Raw genomic sequence first — 22554 nt, forward strand, 5'->3', positions numbered from 1 at the left:
AGAGTGCTAATCAGTTTGAAGACAAAATAAGATTACATACAACAATATTTTGACTTCCTACAAAGAGGGATACTAATGAGCTGAAGTATTTTTTTTTGTCATTCTATGACCTAAAACTTGTGAGCATGCTTTCTTCTGATTTTCAAATTCCATTACTACCAATAGAAATGCTTTATTCAGTTTATCAGTGTAGAACTTCTAATGAATACTAGTAAATGTAAGAGCATTTCTCTAGTTTCAGTTGTAATGTAAAATTCAAACAGTGGACTGATATGTTATTATGTAGAGGGTTCCATTGTCAGAGAATTAAATATAATGAAATTTCTGATTATATATAAAATCTTACGTAGTTTTGTAACTTGTGTTGGTCTCTTTTTTTTTTGTATTTGATAGTTTACGTTCACAGTGAAAAAAAACTGGCTTAATTCAGTGACTGTCTGATGCTAAAGAGTTCTGCTTGTCTCAGTGGAATTAAATTCGTTAAAACCTTTCTTATTCTTACTATGCATTTTTCACCACCACTGCTGATTTTGTTTTCCAGAAATTTTTGTATAAGGTCAAAATGTAGTAAATTTCCATAATTGCACAAATAAACTCTACTGTAGTAGGGTGTAAACACAACTGAAACAGTATTGTTTTCCAGCAGACAATGCCACCATGTGAGAGTTTGAAATCTCCTTTCTAAAATCCAAATCCCATTTATGAAAGATGATTATGGGTATGAATATGTCCTGTTCAAAAGTTAGTTGTGAAAATCAAATATATAAAAGTCAAGGACTAATTATATCTGTGGAACACCTATAAATTACTTGATTCTTGCATCAGATTTATGTCATTTGGTAATGAAGGCAAATGTTGAAGATTCTTTTGTAAATTTTTCATTTATTAATGTTATACCATATAAATAATAGCATTTATGGACAGGTAGTTCTTGCTTTGCATGACTTTGATATTTGAACTTCAGTTACCACAGTTTAGTTACCAGTTCACCAGTCTACTAACAAGACGGTTCAAATTTCAGATATCGTGGTATATTAACTTAGTAACTGCATAATGTACAAACTTCATCACTAACTCTTCAGTCCACAACTCACTATGTATATAACAAATGTGCATCATGATCAGTGACCAGTCATGTTACATCTTTTAAAGTTATTTTTAGTGATTGGTCGCTGTGTATGTTATTCAGTTTGTGTACAGACTGCAAAGCATGCAGTAGTGGTCCCCACTTGTTTCCCAGTGAGAAGCCCACTTAACATTTTATAAAAATGGTTAATTAAAAGAGGGATTTGGTCAACAAAGATTAAAATGCAGCAAGGAAATGAAAATAACACTAGAAATGAAATTCAGATAGAATGTAACTGGAGTTATAGAGAAATAGCTGACTGTGGGAATGGTGACATTGCCCCTTTTTGAGAGACTCTAAATATGTAGCTTGAGGAGCTTCAGTAAGGCAAGCGTTTCAACATAAATGAGGAAAATAGCTGTGATGAAAAGGCCGAAGGTATGCCAGAGGAAGTGATGCTGCCAAAAAATCACATTAGAGGAGCTCCAGGAGATAATTCACAACATTGAAAGTACAAAGGATACAATGTTGGAAGCTGATCCAAACTTATAAAGGAGTAACTTACCAAGGAATAGAAAAGATGCTTGCTTGGTAATTTTCTTTCTCTGTTTTAAAATTAATTTATTCATTTTTGGCTGCGTTGGGTCTTCGTTGCTGCGCACGGGCTTCCTCTCTAGCTGTGGTGAGTGGGGGCTACTCTTTGTGGTGGTGCATGGGCTTCTCATTGCCGTGGCTTCTCTTGTCGTGGAGCACGGGCTGTAGGTGTGTGGGCTTCAGTAGTTGTGGCACGTGGGCTCAGTAGTTGTGGCTCACGGGCTCTAGTGTGCAGGCTGAGTAGTTGTGGCGCACGGGCTTAGCTGCTCCGTGGCGTGTGGGATCTTCCTGGACCAGGGCTCAGACCCGTGTCCCCTGCATCGGCAGGTGGATCTTAACCACCCTGCCACCAGGGAAGCCTGCTTGCTTGGTACTTTAAATCAGTGGTTCCCAACCTCTTTGGCACCAGGGATCGGTTTCTTGGAGGACAGTTTATCCACGGATGGGGTGGGGTTGTGGGGGGGGTGGTGATGGTTCAGGCGGTACAGCAATGGGGGGGGATGGTTCAGGCCAGGGGTCCTGTGGCCTGTTAGGAACTGGGCCGCGCAGAGGAGGTGAGAGGCAGGCGAGTGAGCTAAGCTTCGGCTGCCCCTCCCCATTGCTCACGTTATTGCCTGAACCATCTCTTCCCCTCCAACCCCATCCTTGGAAAAATTGTCATCCATGAAACTGGTCCCTAGTGCCAAAAAGGTTGGGGACCACTGGTTCAGGTGGTGATTAATGTGAGTGGTGGGGAGCGGCAGATGAAGCTTCACTTGCTCGCCCGCCACTCCTGCTGTGCAGCCTGGTTCCTAACAGGCCGCAGACCAGTACCGGTTGGGGCCCCTGCTTTAAAGGATGAGACTAAGGCAAGTCCATTCAAACTACTCTTGATAAGTTAATTCTCAATGTTTCTAATGTTAAGTTACAGTATATTAAATAAATATTTTATTGTTTTTCATTTTCCTATACGTTTCTGACTGACAGTAATAAGAGAGTTTTAAATGTTTCTACAAAATTTTTAGAAGTCACAGATCTGGGACTTCTCTGGTGGCGCAGTGGATAAGACACCGTGTTCCCAATGCAGGGGGCCCAGGTTCGATCCCTGGTCAGGGAACCAGATCCCACATGCATGCCACAACTAAGAGTTTGCATGCCACAACCAAGGAGCTGGTGAGCCACAACTAAGACCTGGCTCAACCAAAAAATAAATAAATAAAATAACTAAAACTTTAAAAAAAAATTAAAAAAAAAAAGAAGTCACAGATCCATTATAAGTTTTACAGTTGGTTATCAAGATTGCTTTGCATGGTTTCAGCTTGTGGTTCTGCAGGTTACAGTCCTGCACTGCCATCCATTTAAAGCAGGCAGTGCTCTTCATTATTTCATTAAACTTCAGCTTTACATTCCATTAAGGTAAATTATTTCATTAAACCTGAGGATACTATTGAAATTACTAAATATGAAAATGAGGTATTTGGTAGTTTTTCCTATATTCCTCTTTCAAACTGATAAATAAAAATTGATATTCTCATAATCTAGACTACTTGACTATTATAAATGTAACTTAAATGTAAATAAACATCATAAAGAAATGTAAATATATCGGGAGGTGGGGGTGGTGGTGGGATGAATTGGGAGATTGGGATTGACATGTATACACTGATGTGTATAAAATGGATGACTAATAAGAAAAAAATAAATAAAAAACAAACATTAAAAAAAAAGAAATGTAAATATAGCCATACTAGTAGTTAGTCTAGTAGTTATAGACTGTCTCTCATTAGGAAGTTTGTATAAAGGTAAATTTGGAATTTGATCTTTTAAGTGTAGGAAAATGGTTATTAATTAAAAGTTATTCTGTCACTTTACATAATGTCTTCAAGGATCTAGCCAGGTTGTCAAAAATGGCAGGATTTCTTCCTTTCTCATGGCTGAATAATATCCCATTTTACACACAACACACATACAGATATATGTATATGTGTGTATATGAAATATGTGAGATATATCTCACATTACCAGTTTGCCACCAGCAGTGCACAGTGTTTCCCTTTTATCCATATCCTCACCAACACTTGTTATTTCTTGTCTTTTCGGTGATAGCCATTCTAACAGGTTTAAGGTGATAACCTCACTGGATTTGATGTGCATTTCCCTGATAATTAGTGATGCTGAGCATCTTTTCATGTAACTGTTGGCACGTTAAACTTACATAATGTTCTATGTCAATTATATCGCCATAGATCTGGAAAAAATACTTTATTATGCAAGTGACACAAATATGTATTTGTAAATTTTCAAATAATATTGAGGTATAAAAAGTAAAAGTTTCATCTTCCAGATAAACTTTAGGATCAAATTGTCAAGTTCTGTTAAAAGTTGTTTTTGGATTTTGATTAGGGTAATGTGGAATTTGTGTATTTCCATCTCCCTTCCCTCCCTCTTTTCCTGTCTTTCAGTAGCATTATATTTATATTTTATAGTTGCTAATCATAAGGAATCTTAAGCATTCCTTGTTAGATTCATTCCTGTGTACGTTTAAATTTTAGTTGCCATTATGAATGGTTCCCTTCATTATGTTTTCAAAATTAATTATTACTGGTGTATAGGAAAACAAATGACTTTTCTGTTCTCGCATTTGGCCTTCTCAGTGAACTCTCTTAGATCTGGTAGTTTTTTGGTTTCTTTGCTTGGTTTTCTGGATACTTAATTACATTGTCCAGAAGTTATGACAGATTTATATTTTATTTTCAAATATTTTTATCTCTCATTTGTTTTTCTCCTCTCTTTGCTTGGATAAAGCTCCACTATGATGTTGAATAGTAGTGGTGGTGGAAGACAACACTATCTTGTTTCTGATTTTATTAGAAATATTTGTCATGTTCTAGTCTTGGTTTTAATATATCCTGCAGAGTTCAAGTAGATATATTTCTGTGTGTTTAAGTGATGTTGGATTATAGTTTTCTTTTTGTCCTCTGTTGAGGTTTTTGATTAGGGTCGAGCTAGATTCATAGCATGAGTTGTTATTTAAGCCATCTTGGCCTGCTCCAAGTTTGCAAAGATTTCCCCTCTTGTTTTTAGCTTTTATGTTTAGGTCTATGATCTATTTTGCATTATTTTTTATGTATGGTGTGAGGTTAAGAACCGAATGCATGTCTGATTTTCCTCTATTTGTTATTAAATATTCCACCATTTGTTATTAAAAAGCTGTCCTTTCCCCACTGAATTTCAGCTTCAAGTGAAAATCAGTTTACTGTGTGTTTGTTGATCTACATCTGAACTCTCTCTTCTGGTTCATGGATCTTTGTGGCTCTCCGTTTACCTATACCTCACTCATGATTTCTGTAGTCTGTAGAGAAAACAGTTTTTTTTCTGTAGAGAAAACAAAGTTTTCTCCATGGCACTACCCTACACCACAGTCACAGTAATTCAACTGTGTTCTCATTTGGCAATAAGGTCATGCAAGTGAATTTGCTGATGACTAGCAAAATTACAAAATGAACCCAAGGCCACATAATCAAGAGTCCCAACAACAAAGAAACCCTAGGAAGGAAGGTCAAGGCAGGAGGTTGCAGCTGGCCAGATATGATACCATTTGCCCAGTTTTCATTTAGGAATTTGCTACAACAAATAAAATAAGGATCTCCTCTTAGTTACTAGAAAAGAAAAGAAAACAACAGGTATTACCTATCACCATTCTTTGACCATGAAATTAAAATATTTCCTGAATGTATGATTAAAAGAAAAAATGTCTTTAAAAAGAATATTAATCATTCTTATATGTTCACAGTAGAAACTCTATGTCTGAATTTAAAACACTACTCAGTATTTGCCTGAGAAACACATTTAGACAATATGGCTTTTGACATATTAACGTTCCATGGGGAAAACTAAGACATTTTAAATTTTGCTTTAATATCAAACTAACAGCAACTTAAAAATTCAGTAAGAGCATGGTTGGTCTGATTCAAGATGTGCTTCCAAAATTCGGTCACCTAGTTTCCTTTCAGGAGAAACTCTTCATCATCACAGATCTTTTCTAACTTAACTTTTGGAGAAGAAAATGGAAAATCATACTCATAGCACAATGGTTATATAAGATATATCCTCCCCTGTATTTCACTTTTAAACTAGCAGTTATTGTTTGCTAATTTCTTCTTTTATGAAATAACTAATAGTTATTTTTCTTGAAATTTTTTCCAGTGAAATATTATAACAATCATTTGTTCACCTTTACTTCTGTCCAGTTTTTAGTTCGATTTCTAGTTAGCACCATATTTCTATGTGGGAGCTTTAAACATTATTTTTAAAATGTTATGTTCATGTATGCACATGTATGCATCATTTCAAAACATCTGTTGGGTGGAAGTAGTTTGCTAGAGGTCAATTAGCAGAATATTATATGGGCTTCAGAATTTCGTGGATTTTTTAAATGTAATTGTCAATATTTACATTTCTCTGCATAATTTAGGTTTCATGAGCCTGAATATGGGGTTTTACCACCTCATGATTACAGAGTAGTTTTAAGACCGTAGCTTCATAGTTAAAAACCTTTAAACATTTCTAAATTTTAATCTGCCAAAATTTTAAGTGTTATGTACTTGTTTTAACACATTACTTTGTAATATATATCAAAATGCTGGCAGTGCACATCTGGCTATCTTTCATAGTCGGTAGTCCTACGAGTCAACAGAGCATCTTGTCAGCAATATCTACTAGAGAGAAACCATAATGATAGTTTCAGTTCATTTTATTATCTTTCTTTGGTAATATCTGAGGCTTATTTAGAATCATGGGGAAATGTTTCCAGTGGTTCATATGTTGAATAAAGTCTCATGTATGCCAAAGCATGCTTAGGGAAGAAAAGCTACCTACTTCAAAATCTTGTGGTCACTTATTACATAGCAGGACTCAAGTTGAAACATACATATGTTATTTTTCTTGATATTTCTGAAAAATATGTGTCTAATGTTTAAAGCACATGTTTGTATTTTATCTTGGCTTGATGAAATGTGAACTGAGAATTTGAAATGTATTGCTTCATATAGTGAACTTGTAATAAGTTTTTTAGCTATAATACTGATGAGTTGATTATTCAGAGTCCTTGAAAGAATGGAATATTTTGGTGTATTGAAATCTTTGATGTATTTTCTTTTAGTAAGTGTTGGATATTAAAGGTCTTTCTCAGGTTAGTTTGCTTGTCTTCGTAGTTTTGGGATAATGAGCAAATCTTAACCTTTCTTTGATAGATAAAATTCTTAAAATTCCTAATTAGAGTTACTGATCTATATTATTTCATAGCCATATATGTTACATGGTATTTGGTTGGATATTATTGACCCTAAGAAAATTAAAGGTAATTTCAAAGTTCCAGATATTTTTGTTTAATATTTGTAAAAAAAAAAAAAATAAAGCCAAATTCAAATGGTATATTATTGTTGTAGAAAAATTTTGAGAAAGTCCATATAAGAAGAAGAAAATAAAAACATGCGTAATTCTTACTGTCTTGAGTTAATAATTATAATAAACATTTTGGGCTAAGTCTTTCTAGACTGCCCATCCCTTGTTCTCTTTCTCCCTTCAACAAAAATGCTTCAGTTCTGTGTATACTTTAAAGGATTCAACTTGTGGCTGATGTTGGCATCTTTTTTTGTTCTTAGGTTGGAAGTTGTTTAATGGGTCAGATTTTTTCTGCCATGCTAATATACATCAGGACCAGTTCCTAGTTAGCAGGCCTGAATTTTTACTAGTGATGTAATGCCTATAGAACTAGTGATGTAATGCCTATAGAACAAAATTTTCTGTCAATTTTGCTTCAAGAGTACTTTCTGGGATAGAAGTCAAGGGTCAGTTCATTTCCTATTTCTCTATTTATTCTTGGGGGCTGATTCTTAAGAGTTGCAGTTGGGTCTGAAAATTAACTGCTGGTTTGTAAATTAACTAGTAATTATTTATAAAGTAAAAATGCTGAATTTTCTTCCCATCTGTATATCTGTAAAAAATGAAGCTAGTTGAAATTGTTGAGAAAGTAAGTGCAATTTCTCCTCTTTATCTTGCTTAGTTAAAAAAAGATTAATGCTTTTTAACATTAATTATGTTTTTAGATCAGAATTTTTTGGGGGGGAGCCATGCTGCATGGCATGTGGGATCTTAGTTCCCTGACCGGGGATCAAACCCGTGCACCCTGCATTGGAAGCACGGAGTCTTAACCACTGGACCGCCAGGGAAGTCCCTAGATCTGAATTTTTAGATCTAGATTATTATTCAGTATTTTAAAAATAACATGAAAATAATCATTGTAATACACCACATTAACAGAATGAAGGAGAAAAAACAAATTTATTTTAATGATACAGAAAAAGCATTTGACAGAATTCAACACCCTTTCAGGATAAGACACTCAACAAACTAGGAATAAAAGGAAACTACCTCAGCATTTTAAAGGCCAAATATGAAAAATTCACAGCTAACATTGTACTCAGTAGTGAAAGACTGAAAGCTTTTCCTCTAAGTTCAGGAACAAAACAAGGATGCCCACTTTCACCACTTCTATTCAACATAGTATTGGAAGTTTTAGCCACAGCAATTGGGTAAGAAAAAGAAATAAAAGGCAGCCAAATTGGAAAAGAAGTAAAATTATCTTCATTCACAGACAACATGCTTTTATATTTAGAAAACCCTAAAGAGTCCACAAAAAACTTTTAGAACTAATAAACAAATTCAACAAAGTTGCAGGATACAAAATTAACACATAAAAACTAGTTGTGTTCCTATATGGTAACAGTCATCAACCGTAAAAGGAAGTTATGAAAATAATCTCATTATGATAACATCAAAAAGAATAAAATACTTAGGAATACTTACCCAAGGAAGCAAAAGATTTGTACCTTGAAAACTAGAATGTTGCTGAAAGAAATTAAGACACAAATAAATGGAAAGATGTCCCATGTTCATTGATTGGAAGACTTAATATTATTAGGATATCAATATTCCCAAAATTATCTACATATTCAATGCAGTTCCTATCAAAATCCCAGGGATGTTTTTTGCAAAAATAGAAAAATCTATCTTAAAATCATATGGAATCTTACTGGACTCTGAATGGCCAAAACAATCTTGAAAAAGAAGAACAAAGAAGTCTTACACTTTCTGATTTCAAAACTTACTACAAAGCTACAGTAATCAAAATGTGTGGTACCAACATAAAGACAGACATATAGAGAGACATATACACACAATAGAGAGCCTTAAAAGAAAACCCTCACTTATATGGCCAAATTATTTTCAACAAGGGTGCAAGACAATTCAGTGGGGGTAGAATTTCCCCAAATGGTGTTTGGAAACTGGATTCTCACGTGCAAGAGAATGAATTTTTAGACCCCCTACCTCATACAATATATATAATAAGTGAAAAAATGAATCAAAGACCTAAATGTAAGAGTTAAACAATAAAGCTCATAGAAGAAAACTTAGGATAAAAACTTCATGACGCTGGATTTGTCAAAGGATTCTTGGATATAACCTCAAAAGGTGAGCAACAAAAGAAATAATTTAGACTATGTCAAAATTTAAAACTTCATGCATCAAATGACACTGTCAACCAGTGAGAAGGTAACCCACAGAATGAGAGAAAATATTTTTAATCATATATCTGATACAGACTCTCCGGAGTATATAAAGAACTCATATAACCCAATAACTAAAAACAGCCCAATTAAAAATGGATAAAGACTTAAATAGACATTTCTTTTGTTTTATACATAGACATTTCTCTTGTTTTATACTTCATTAGTGAGTAATATTAGGGCCACTTATGATTGGATGGTAAGTTACGCTAGGGAAAGGGATATCCTATATCTACTTATTCCCCAGGTAGTAACTAATGGGTAAATAGTTGTTTTCCAAAATATATCAAGTGAACCACATCATTAGAAATTTGTTGAAATTTCTGTCATGTGTATAAGTGTCATATCTGGATATCTCCTTTTTTGGGGGGGGCCACAAAACATGGCATGTGGGATCTTAGTTCCCTGACCAGGGAATGAGCCTGTGCCCCGCTGCAGTGGCAGCATGGAGTCTTAACCACTGGGCTGCCAGGGAAGTCCTAGTATCATATCTGAAATAAAAGTATCTTGGGTTGACTAAATAGCAGAATTGATATAACAGAAGAAAGAGTCAAAAGTTGAAGACAGATCACTAGAAATTAGTCAATTCTTAGAATAGAGATTAAAAAGAAAAGAGATGAACAAAGCCTGTGGTCTTGTTGGATGATACCAAAACATTATGTCCATGTAACATATATTTTTTAGGGCAGAAAAAATACTTGAAGACATTATTGCTGAAAACTTCCCAACTGATGAATGACTTAAATTTATAGATGAAAGAAACTCAATGATCCCCAATCAGGATAAACTGAATGACTAAGTACTGAAAGAAAATAATTGTTAACCTAGAATCCAGTGAATCCAGTGAAAGAATGAAGATGAATAGAGACATTCTCAGGCAGAAAAAAATAGTAGAGTACTTCTAGCCGATCTGCTTTAATGAAAGGCTAATGGAAGTTCTCCAGGCTGAAGGGAAATATGTGATGGATTTTGAGGGAGACCAATAGAAATGGTAAATATCTGGTAAGCATAAAGGACTAATTTTATCCTCCTAAGTATCCCATTGTCTGAGAGGTTTTCGATGGATGTAGATATAAAATATATGATGACTATAACGTAAAGAGTAGTGGGGAGGTCAGATTGAAAGGGCCTATATGGTTGAAAGGTTTCTACATTTTATTTGACCTTGTGAAATATTAACTCTAAGTAAACTGTGGAAGATTTGACATATCTTGACTTACCTGTCTATATGTATCTGTCAACTGTGTTTGTGCATCTATGTAATTATCTGGTAATCTCTAGAAGAAGAACCAATAAAAATTATATAAAAAGATATAGCCAAATAATCAATATAAAAATTAAAATAAAAGTTAAATTATTAAATACTAAAAAATTTCCAAATAATGAGGGTAACAGCAGTCAGAACAACAAAACAAGGGAATAAACAGAAAACTGATAATAAAATGGTAGACCTGAATATAACTATATCAATAATTATATTAAATGTGAGTGATCTAAAGTCACCAACTAAGAGAGATTGTCATATTTGATGAAAATATCAAGATGCAACTGTACGTTCTCTAGGAAAACCCCACTTTTAATATAAAGGCATAGATAGATTAAATATATAAGGATAAAAAATATATGCTGTGCAAACACTAACCAAAACATAAAACAGCAATTCCCACCCCTACCCTAGTACTTCCCATTTCTCCTGCAGTTCTTTATCTTTCTCCATAGTACCCTTGTTACCACCTCACATACTATATTTGTTTATTGCCCCTCACCCTCATTAAAAGGTGAGCTCCGATGGGTAAAGACTATATTGTTCACGGTTGTACCCCCAAAGCCTAGAATAGTCCCTGGTATGTAGTATCCTCTCGGCAAATATCTGTTGAATGAATTTGACTATAGGTTTTTTTTTCTCCCTTGTGTATTAACATGTTTTTGAATAGCATTCTGTAGAATAAAGTTGGGGAAGCCTTGGAGTAGGATATCATAGGATAGGATCTCTGACTTTAGGTAGTTACTGAATGACTGAAGGAAGGGGCCCTAGAGAACATTTAATCCCTCTCTCCTCATTTTACAGATGAGAAAATTGTAAAAGTCATATAAAGATACTTCAGTTGCACTATTTCGTGAACCTTCTTTAATACTCAGAAGGTTTCACAGAATACTCAAATAATTTCACAGGTAAAGAAATAGAAAATGAAAAGACTAGTTTGTATTAGAGTGTTCTAAAGCTGTCATGTAGAAAGGTCTTCTGAGATATTGTTAACTGGGATTATTGTTGTTTAAAATGTCACATAGTATTTATAAAACATTTCTGTAAATTTATAAAACTAATGCCTTCTACCTTTTTAAGGTAGTTTCTTAGATAATTCATAAAGATCCCTTTTTTTAAAATGGTATTTTAGACTTTATATATATATTTACTTAGTTTTTGATGTGGACCATTTATAAAGTCTTTATTGAATTTGTTACAATATTGCTGCTGCTTTATGTTTTGTTTTTTTTGGCCCTGAGGCATGTGGGATCTTAGCTCCCTGACCAGGGATTGAACCTGCACCCCCTGCATTGGAAGACGAAGTCTTAACCATTGGACCGCCAGGGAAGTCTCAAGATCCCTTTTCCAAAAAATTATCCTGTAGTTAAAACTTTATTTTGTGGCTACCACAGTCCATACTATTAAAAGACATAAAGCTATATTCTGGGAATGAGAGTGAAGGAAATGGAAATACAGGTAGACATAAAACTGAAATAAATAGAAATAAAAGGTAACACATAGGAAATTCTAAATGAAAAACGTAGATTAAAAAATTCTAGAGGAAATTAGGATTGGACACCATAGTGGGCTAGGTGTTAGGAGATGGCTCTAGCAAGGGAGAATGATTAGAATTTGATGATACTCTAGATAGAAGAGTAGAACTTAGAAAAGTAAAAAGAAGTGGGTTGGGGGCATGATATGAGCACCAGCATAGAGGAGCCAGAGAACGTACAAGAAGTGAGTAGATCAGTTTACTTTTATAATAACGTTGGTGTAGAACAATAATGGTTGATGAGCTTAAAAGGGATGTTAATGCAATTAAGTCATTTGAATAGTAAATGAAATAGTTTGGAATCTTAGGCCGTCAGGGGCTTTTGAGATCTTTGAGGGGGAGCTGACGTGCAAAGTGGTAGTTTGAGCATATTAAACTGTCGGTGATGTACGTTATGGACAGAAGGAGGAGATTGTCGGAAAAGTCCTCTGTAGGTGATACTGACCTATACTAGGATAGTAACAGGAGAAAGGGATTAATGTGAGTGTGCTAAGAATTCACAACAGGACCTGGTTACGGTGTAGATGTGAGGAGAGACCAAGATAATTTCATGGTTTCTGGTATCTGGGAAAATTGGTGGAAATAGGAAATTCTATCACGAATGCCATTTTATCAGGAAAAATAGGTTTGGTTTTAGACATAGCAAGTTTTGGATGAGAAAGACATCTAATAATGTTCAGTTAGAGAAGTGAAACTAGGGCCTAGAGTTAGGGCTAGAGTTTGGGGAGCTGATCCCTGTAGAGGTAGGAGTTAACATGTTGAGGGTGAATGAAATCTCAGGCGTTTCAGAGATTGTAGAACAGTGTAGCCTGAAAAGATGTTGGTGCACAGAACTTTAGTGGGGAAAGGAAGAGGACCTGGTGAAGGGTACTTTGAAAAAAATGGTTGGAGAAGTAGGGGAATCTATACAAAGAAAGCCGAAGGAGAAAAAATTATTGTAGTTTGTTTAAAATAACATTCATTCTCCACCCCCACCCCCACTGCAAAAGCATTACATCTTTAATGTAAGAACTTGGAAAATAAAGAAGAGTACAAATATTTAAAAAGTGTTTACAACACCATTAGCCAGAGAAAACTATTGTAAATATTATGTCTTTAAATTACTGTTTCTTCCTTAATATGTCTATGTGTATTTATATTGATTCCCAAGAGATTGTTTGTTCTTTGCTGCAGATAGTTGGAATAAATAAGGTGACTCAAAAAGAGTTGTTTGTTAACTCTATAGCTTATTTGTTTCTGTAGCTTATCTTCTAAATATTTAATGTATGTAGAATTTATGTTTTTTTTCAAATGACTAATTTTTAAAAAGTTTCAGCCCTAATATTTCACTTTTATTCTTCAGATGATTGCAAAAGGGAAAAATGCATCTGACCTGTTTCCTGCTGTTGTGAAGAATGTGGCCAGTAAAAATATTGAGGTACTGTTTTGATTCATAATTTTCATGATTCCTTTTGTTGTGAAAGAATCATATAATTTTGAGTTACTTTGAAACACAACATATTATAAGATACTTGTGACACTAGATTTTTGATACAATTACAATGTCCATAATCTTAAATAGGTGATATAGAATACAAAGTAGACAATCTTAGCTTTGGAATTTTGGTGGAGAATATGAAAAGTAAAATTGAGATTAATTCACCTGGGTGAAGGGTGGTAACTTGTTGAATATTCTTAGAAGCCAGTTTAGTTGAAATTCTGCTCTAGGGACTTAATTTTAAGATATCATTATGTCCAGTGAAACAGACCTAAATTCCTGCAGTATCAGGGCAGGGATTGAACCCAGGTGTTGTAACTCCAAATCTAGTGCTCTTCCTGGAGCATCTTAGTTCTAATAGACCTTGCCTCAGTATAGTAGGAGGTGAGCAGAAGGCAGGATGTAGTGGGAACCTTCAATTACTGGTCCCTGTATAGGCTTGTACATGGAATTTGAAACAGAGGAATTCATAGAACTTTGAGGCCAAGGTAATTAATGTTAGGTCAAATGGACTAATGACTTCTAATAGAGTGCAGAAGAAAAATATGAGCCAGTGTAGAAACCATTGAGAAAGATGAGTAGTATGAAAAGTTCAATGAAGAGAATTAGAGATTGATGTGAGCAAATGCCTTGTATTTCAAAAGAACAGAAGGTTGTAATGAAGAGTGAATGGCCACATCTGTCATGAGTCTCAACTTCAACTGATGTTGGGTAGTGATTGTCTGGGGGTATGTTGGGAGTGTTTGTTTTTGAGGAGGGTGTGTTTACTAAGAAGTAGTAGGAGGTAGTGATAGGAGCTAGCTAGGAGCTAGCTAGGAGCTAGTAGGAGCTAGTGATATCTGCACGAGAATGAAAATGCCAGCACACATGTTTCATGTTTGCCCATACTAGCAGCTGTGAGCATCAAGAAATAAGCCTAGTCCTCTTTTTCAGTCTGGTAAATTTGGGAGAAGCAGCAGTCTCCATTGACGAATATTTTCAAGGACCTGGTGACATCAGGGCAGGATGTTTTAGGTGGGGGGAAATGGAGTATAAGTAGTAGAAATTAAAGATAAAGAGAAGTTTTTTCACTTAATAATCTAGTATTATTAATATTACTCTTGAAGCTGTACCTCTGTTTATTCTGTAGGTGCTTGCTCTAGGGGCTACAATATATATATTTAACTTACTACAGTCTACCACTAGGATTTACATATACATTTTTCAGTTATCACAGTCTAGTTTCAAATAATTATACCCCTTCATATATTCTTACATCAGTAAATTTCTACTTGCTCCCTCCAGTCTGTTCCCATTTTATGCATTTTACTTCTAAATATGCTAAAGCACCCTAAATACATGGTTATTATTTTTACTTTAAAGAATCAGCCATCTTTTTAAAAGATCATCAAAGCATAAATAACATGTTATAAACTTCTCGCTTTTAAAGTGTACAGTTCAGTGATGTGTCGTGTATTCACAGAATTGTGCAATCATCACCACCATCTAATTCCACAACATTTTTATCAGCTCAACAAGGAACGTTGTATTCATTAGCAGTTATTCCACCACACCCGCTCGCCCTAGGCAACCATTAATTTACTTTTTGTCTCCATGGATTCGCCTACTCTGGGCATTGCGTATAAATTGAGTTACACAGTATGTGCTTTTGTGTCTGACTTCTTTCACATAGCATAATGTTTTCAAGGTTCATCCATGTCATAGTATGCATCATTACTCTATTGCTCCTTTTTTGCTGAATAATATTCTATTGTATGGGTATACTGCATTTTGTTTATTCATCAGTTGATGGACATTTGGGTTGTTTCCACTTTTTGGCTCTTGTCAGTAATGTTGCTGTAAACATTCTGTACAAGTTTTTGTGAGCACATATGTGTTCACTTCTTTTGCATATATACCTTGGAGTGATATTGCTAAGTCATAAAATAACTTTGTGTTTAACCTTTTGAGGAACTTCAAAACTGTTTTCCACAGCAGCTGTAACCATTTTATGTTTCCGTCAGCAATGTATGTGAGTTCTGGTTTCTCCACATCCTCACCAACACTTATTTTCCTTTTAGTAAAGAAAAATTATTGTCTGTCTTTTAGATTGTATACTGTAGTGGGTGTGAAGTGGTATCTCATTGAAATTTTGATTTACATTTCCTTAATAGAAAATTGTTGAGAATCTATTGGCCAGTTGTATATCTTCTTTAGAAAAATATCTATTCAGATCCTTTTCCCATTTTATAATTGGGTTGTTGGTCTTTTTATTGTGTATTTTTAACAGTTTTTTATGTATTCTGAATATTAGACCCTTATCTGATGTATGATTTGCAAATATTTTTCTCCTGTTTTGTGGGTTATCCCTTTATTTTCTTGATAATGCCCTTTGAAGCACAGAAGTTTTAAATTTTGATGACAGCTATTGATATATATATATATATATATATATATATATATTTGCTTATGCTTTAGATGTCATATCTAAGAAACTGATGCTTAATTCAAGGTCACAAAGATTGACACTTGTCTTTTTTTTCTAAGAGTTTTATAGCTTTAGCTTTTATATTTAGGACTGTGATCTGTTTGGGGTTAATTTTTGTGTATGGTGTCTTCATGCAACTACTGATCTGCCTTCTGTCAGTATAGTTTTGTTGTTTCTAGAATTTTTTATAAATCAAATCATACAGTATAGAAGCTGTTGTGTTTGACTTCTTTTACTTAGGCTACTGAGTTTCATCTCTGCTGTTTCATGTATTCATGTTTTGTTCCTTTTTTTGCTATAATATGGATATTTCACAGTTTTTTAATTTACCAGTTGAAATACACTTGGATCAAATAAAATGCTATTTATGGGCATGTATTTTAATTTTTCTTGGGTAAGTACCTAGGCTTAGTTGTGTTGCATTGTCTGGGAAGAATATGTTTAATTTTTAGAAAATAGTACCATGTAGTTTTCCAAAGTGGCTGTGCCCTTTGCATTCCCACCAGGAATGTGTGGAGTTCCAGTCAGTTCATATCCCTTTCAACACTTGATCTTGTTAGAGTCTGACTTCAGCCATTTTGGTGGATGCGTAATGGTGTTTCATTGTGCCTTTAATTGCATTTTCCTGATACTTAGTGGTGTTGAGCATCTTTTCATGATCTTTTTGATCAGTCGTAAAACTTCTCTAAAATATCTGTTCAGATCTTTAACCTATTTTTAATTTTTTTGTCTAGAGTATAAAAATTCTTTATATATTCTGATACAAGCCTTTTGTCAGATTGATGGTTATTTACTATTATTTATTTTTTCCTAGTCTGTAGCTTGCCTTTTTGTTTTCTTAATGTCTTTCAAAGAATAAACGTTTGATTTGATAAAGTACATTTTATCAGTTTTCTTAGTTATACTTGAGGCTTTTTTGTGACCTGCTTGATAAATCTTTGCCTAACCTAATGTTATGAAGATTTCTCCCAGTTTGTTCTAAAAGTTTAAAAAGTTTTAGCTATTAAATTTTGCACTATGATCCATGTCAGGGGAGAATCCCAAGACTACCCACAGGTTCCCTCATTCTTTGGGCTAATCCACAGGATCTCAGGTTATAGATAGATTCATAGCTATGACTTATTACACTGAAAGATGCACAACAAAAATTAGGTACTGAAAGAGGTGCATGAAGTGAAGTCCAGAGAAAACCAGATGCAAGCTTCTAAGAAGCCTCCCCAGTGATTTTCCCTGTGACATTCGATTCCTCCAGCATCACCTCTGACAAAATGTGTGAAGTGTTGTCTACTAGGAAAGTTCATAAGGGACTCAGTGCCCAAGTCTTTATTGGGGGCTGCTCGTGTACCCATTAACTGCCTAGCACATTCCAGAATTGCAGACTCTCAGAAAGTAAGCACATGTTCAGCATAAACCATATTGTTTTTATGTAAACCACCCTTATCAGTTAGGGAATGGTGGCAATATCTCTGAAGTTCAAGTTCCCAGACAACAGTCAAGGCCAACTTTATAAGTAGGCTTTCTAAGGATAGCAGTCTCTGGCCTACTGTGTTAAATCTTTACTACAGAATACATTTCAAATCAGATTTAAAAAAATTAAAGTATAATTGACTTATAAAATTATATTCAGGTGTACAGCATCACGATTCGATATTTTTATACATTACAAAATGATCTCGACAATAAAGTCTAATTACCATCTGTTGCCATACAAAGTTATTACAGTATTATTGACTATATTCCCTATGCTGTACATTACATGACTTATTTATTTTATAACTGAAGTTTGTACCTCTTAATCTCCCTCACCTATTTCACTCATGCCCCTGCCCCTTTCCCCTCTGGCGACCACCAGTTTGTTCTCTGTATCTGTGAGTCTCTTTCTGTTCTGTTTGTTCATTTGTTTTGTATTTAGATTCCTTATATATAAGTGAAATCATATGGTATTTATCTTTCTTTGTCTGACTTATTTCATTTAGCACAATACCTTCTGGATCCATACATGCTGTTGGCAGATGTCGAGATTTCATTCTTTTTTATGGCTAATATTCCATTGTGTGTGTGTGTGTGTGTGTGTGTGTGTGTACACACCACATCTTCTTTATTCATTCATCTATCGATGGATACTTAGGTTGCTTCCATATCTTAGCTATTGTAAATATGCTGCAATGAATATAGGGATCATGTATCAATATCTTTTTGAATTAGTGTTTTTGTTTTCTTCGAATGTATACCTAAGAGTGGGATTGCTGGATTGTATGGTAGTTCTATTTTTAATTTTTTGAGGAACCTACATTCTGTTTTCCACTGTGGCTGCACCAACTTACAGTCCCACCAACAGAGCACAAAGGTTCCCTTTTCTCCACATCCTCACCAATACTTGTTACTTGCTGTCTTTTTTTTTTTTTAAGTTTATTTATTTATTTATTTATGGTTGTGTTGGGTCTTTGTTGCTGGGCACCGGCTTTCTCTAGTTGTGGTGAGTGGGGGCTACTCTTCATTGCAGTGCACCGGCTTCTCATTGCGGTCACTTCTCTTGTTGTGGAGCACAGGCTCTAGGCACACGGGCTCAGTAGTTATGGCTCGTGGGCTCTAGAGCACAGGCTCAGTAGTTGTGGCCCATGGGCTTAGTTGCTCCGTGGCATGTGGTGTCTCCCCAGACCAGGGCTTGAACCCGTGTCCCCTGCGTTGGCAGGCAGATTCTTAACCACTGTGCCACCAGGGAACTCCCTGTCTTTTTGATAATAGTCATTCTGACACATGTGAGGTAATAACTCATTGTGATTTTAATTTGCATTTCCCTGATGATTAGTGATGTTGAGCATCTTTTCATGTGCCTGTTGGCCATCTGTAGGTCTTTGAAAAATGTCTATTCAGGTCCTCTGCCCATTTTTTATTTGGATTGTTTGTATTTTTTTGATGTTGAGTTCTGTGAGTTCTTTATATGTTTTTGATATTACCCCCTTATCAGTTATATCATTTGCAAGTATCTTCTCCCATTCAGTAGGTGGCTTTTTTGTTTTGTTGATAGTTTCCTTTGCTGTACAAAAGCGTTTTAGTTTGATGTAGTCCCATTTGTTTATTTTTGCTTTTGTTTCCCTTGCCTGAGGAGACATATCCAAAAAATATTGCTAAGATCCATGTCAAAGAGCAATACTTATACTTTCTTCTAGGAGTTTTATGGTTTCAGGTCTTAGATGTAAGCCTTTACTCCATTGTGAGTTTCTTTTTGTATATGGTGTGAGAAAGTAGTTCAATTTAATTCTTTTGATTGTAACTGTCCATTTTCTGAACACCATTTATTGAAGAGGCTGTCTTTTCCCCATTGTGTATTCTTGCCTCCTTTGTCATAGATTAATTGACCATATAATGGTGAGTTTACTTCTGGGCTCTTTATTGTGTTCCATTGATTTAGGTGTCTGTTTTTGTGCCAGTACTATACTGTTTTGGTGACTGTAGCCTTGTAGTATAGTTTGAAATCAGGGAGCGTGATACCTCCAGCTCTATACTTTCTCAAGATTGTTTTGGCTGGGTCAAATTAGATTTTGTGTGTGGTATGAGGTAAGATTTGCAATTCATTTTTTTCTCAGATATTCAACTATTCTGTCACCATTTATAAAGAAGACTATATCTTTTTCCAGTTGAATTACCTTGCCACTTTTGTGAAAAAATTTTGGCCATATAAGTGCAAGCATATTTCTGGACTCTGTTCTGTTCCATTGATCTGTATGTGCGTCCTTGTGCCTATACTACACTGTCCTGTAGCCTTACAGTAAGTCTTGAAGTGAGGTAGTATAAGCACTCCAGTCTTGTTCTGTTTTCAGCCTTGTTTTGACGAATCTGGGTCTTTTGTCTTTCTGTAAAAGTGTTAAAATCAGCATGCCAATTTCTCCAAAAGCCTGTTAACTTTGATTTTGTTTACAGTGAGTTTGTAGATCAATTGGAGGGAATTGCCACCTCCACCATGTAAGTCTTCCAGTCCTTGAATATGGTCTTCTGTAATTTCCCTTTGTAGTGTTTTATAGGTTTTGGTGTACAAGTTTTGAACATTTTGCACATCAATTTAGTTTTGAGTAGTTTTTGAATGCTGTGTTTTTAAAAATATTTATTTATTTATTTATTTTTGGCTGCATCTGGTCTTGGTTGCAGCACAAGGGCTCCTCATTGCAGCACGCCGGCTCCTCTCTAGTTGTGGTGTGCAGGCTCAGCAGTTGCGGCACATGGGCTTAGTTGCCCTGTGACATGTGGAATCCCAGCTCCCCAACCAGGGATCGAACCCTCGTCCCCTGCATTGGAAGGCAGATTCTTAACCACTGGGACCACTAGGGAAGTCTCTTGAATGCTATTTTAAATAGAGTTGTCTTTTTAATTTCATTTTCCAATTGGTCATTGCTAGCAAAATCAGTTCTGATTTTGTGTATTGATCTTGTGTCCTTGCTAAATTCACTTATCCTGATAGCTATTTTTTTTCCTGATAGCTGTTTTATCGATTTCTTAGACTTTGATACATAAATGATCATACCATGTGTGAACATAATTTTACTTCTTTTGTATCCTATATGCCTTTTTCTTGTCATATTACACTGAGTACAATCTATATTACAATATTGAATAAAAGCAATGATAGTGGTTTTCATTGCCTTGTTCCTGATGTAGAAAGCATTGAGCCATTTACCATAGAATATGATACAAGCTGTAGGTTTTTTGCAGATGCCTTTAAGCATATTGAGGAAGTTCTTTTTATCCCTTGTTTGCTGAGAGTTTTTAATATGAATGAATGTTGAATTTTGTCAAATCTTTTTTCTGTAAGTACTGAAATTATCATAGGATTTTTCTCTATTCTCTTCATATGATAAATGACTGGGACTAATTTTTAAATATTAAACCTTTCTGTTCCTGGGATAAATCCCTAATGGCTATGGTGTGTTAATCTTTTAGTGTATTGTTAGAATCGATTTGCTAACTTTTGTTAGGAGTTTTGCATCTATATCTTATTGAGGGATTTTTTTTTTGTCTGATGATGACTTTGGTTTTGATATCAGGGTAACCAGTTAATACTGGATTTTAAAAATGAGTGGGAGGTGGGCTTCCCTGGTGGCGCAGTGTTTGAGAATCCACCTGCCAATGCAGGGGACACGGGTTCGAGCCCTGGTCCGGGAAGATCCCACATGCTGCGGAGCAACTAAGCCTGTGGGTCACAACTACTGAGCCCACACGCCTCGAGCCCGTGCTCTGCAATGAGAGAAGCCACCACAATGAGAGAAGCCTGCGCACTGCAACTAGAGAAAGCCCACGCGCAGCAACGAAGACCCAACATAGCCAAAACAATAAATAAATAAAATAAATAAATTTATTTAAAAAAAATGAGTGGGAGAGTGTTTCTCCTTTTTTCTCTGAAAGAAAATGTGTAGAATTGGTATTGTTTCATTCTATCTAATAATACCAAAGAATTGGTATTATTTCATTGTTACTATGATGTCAGCTGGGCTTGGAATTTCTTTTATGCGAAAGTTTTAAATTATGAATTCGAGTTGTTTATTGGTATAGGCCCGTGTGGAAACTAAACTCAGCAGGCTTGGGTTGTGCAAACCCTGAACATTTCCAGGTCTGTTTTCTTTTTTTATTTTTCTTTTTATTTATTTATGTCTGCGTTGGATCTTTGTTGCTATGCATGGGCTTTCTCTAGTTGTGGCGAGCGGGGGCTACTCTTCGTTGCGGTGTGTGGGCTTCTCATTGCGGTGGCTTCTCTTGTTGCGGAGCACGAGCTCTAGGCACATGGGCTTCAGTAGTTGTGGCACGTGGGCTCAGTAGCTGTGGCTTGTGGGCTCTGAGCGCAGGCTCAGTAGTTGTGGTGCACAGGCTTAGTTGCTCCGCAGCATGTGTGATCTTCCCGGACCAGGGATTGAACCCGTGTCCCCTGCATTGACAGGTGGATTCTTAACCACTGTGCCACCAGGGAAGCCCTCCAGGTCTGTTTTCATGATTGTTATTGGTTGGCTCTGGTGAACTGATCTCTTTGAGTGTTCTGTCAGATAAGAGTGAGCCATGCTCTGTCAGTTTATCCAAATAATATATACTAAAAGTGTTTGTGGTAAACACCTGCTTTCCTTATCATGGTCTGGAGCTTCAGTTACTGATCTCTTACTTACTGATGACAATATATGTAGGCATACAGTGCCTGCATGGTTGATCCCTAATAAAAACCCTGGACCGTCTGTCTTAAGCAAGATTCCCTGGTTGGCACCACTTTGTACGTGTTGTCACACGTTGTTGCTGAAGGAAGTATTTTTATGTGACTATGCTTGTGGGTGGACTCTTAGAAGCTTGTACCTTGTGTCCTCTGGACTTCACCCCATGTGCCTTTTCCTTTTGCTGATTTTACTATATATCCTTTCACTGTAGTGAACCATAACCATGAGTGTAACAACTTTCTGGGTCCTGTGAGTCCTTCTAGGCAGTCATTAAGCCTGAAGGTAGTCTTGGTGGATCCCTAACACAGCGCTATTTAGATTCTCTATTTCTTATTGGATTGTGTTAGTAATTTTTCT

General features: G+C 35.6%; 1 protein-coding gene across 3 annotated transcripts in view; it reads left to right on the plus strand.

The window, feature by feature from the left end:
* The window catches only part of AP3B1 (adaptor related protein complex 3 subunit beta 1), a 274430-nt gene that overhangs the window by 38151 nt on the left and 213725 nt on the right, over positions 1-22554 (plus strand). For all 3 annotated transcript variants that reach the window (XM_060009263.1, XM_060009260.1, XM_060009262.1), the window contains one exon: positions 13408-13482. In XM_060009263.1, coding sequence (XP_059865246.1) covers positions 13408-13482 — 75 coding nt within the window. The remainder of the gene's footprint in view (positions 1-13407; positions 13483-22554) is intronic.

Source organism: Delphinus delphis, chromosome 3 (genome assembly GCF_949987515.2).
Source record: "Delphinus delphis chromosome 3, mDelDel1.2, whole genome shotgun sequence".
Lineage (NCBI taxonomy): Eukaryota > Metazoa > Chordata > Mammalia > Artiodactyla > Delphinidae > Delphinus > Delphinus delphis.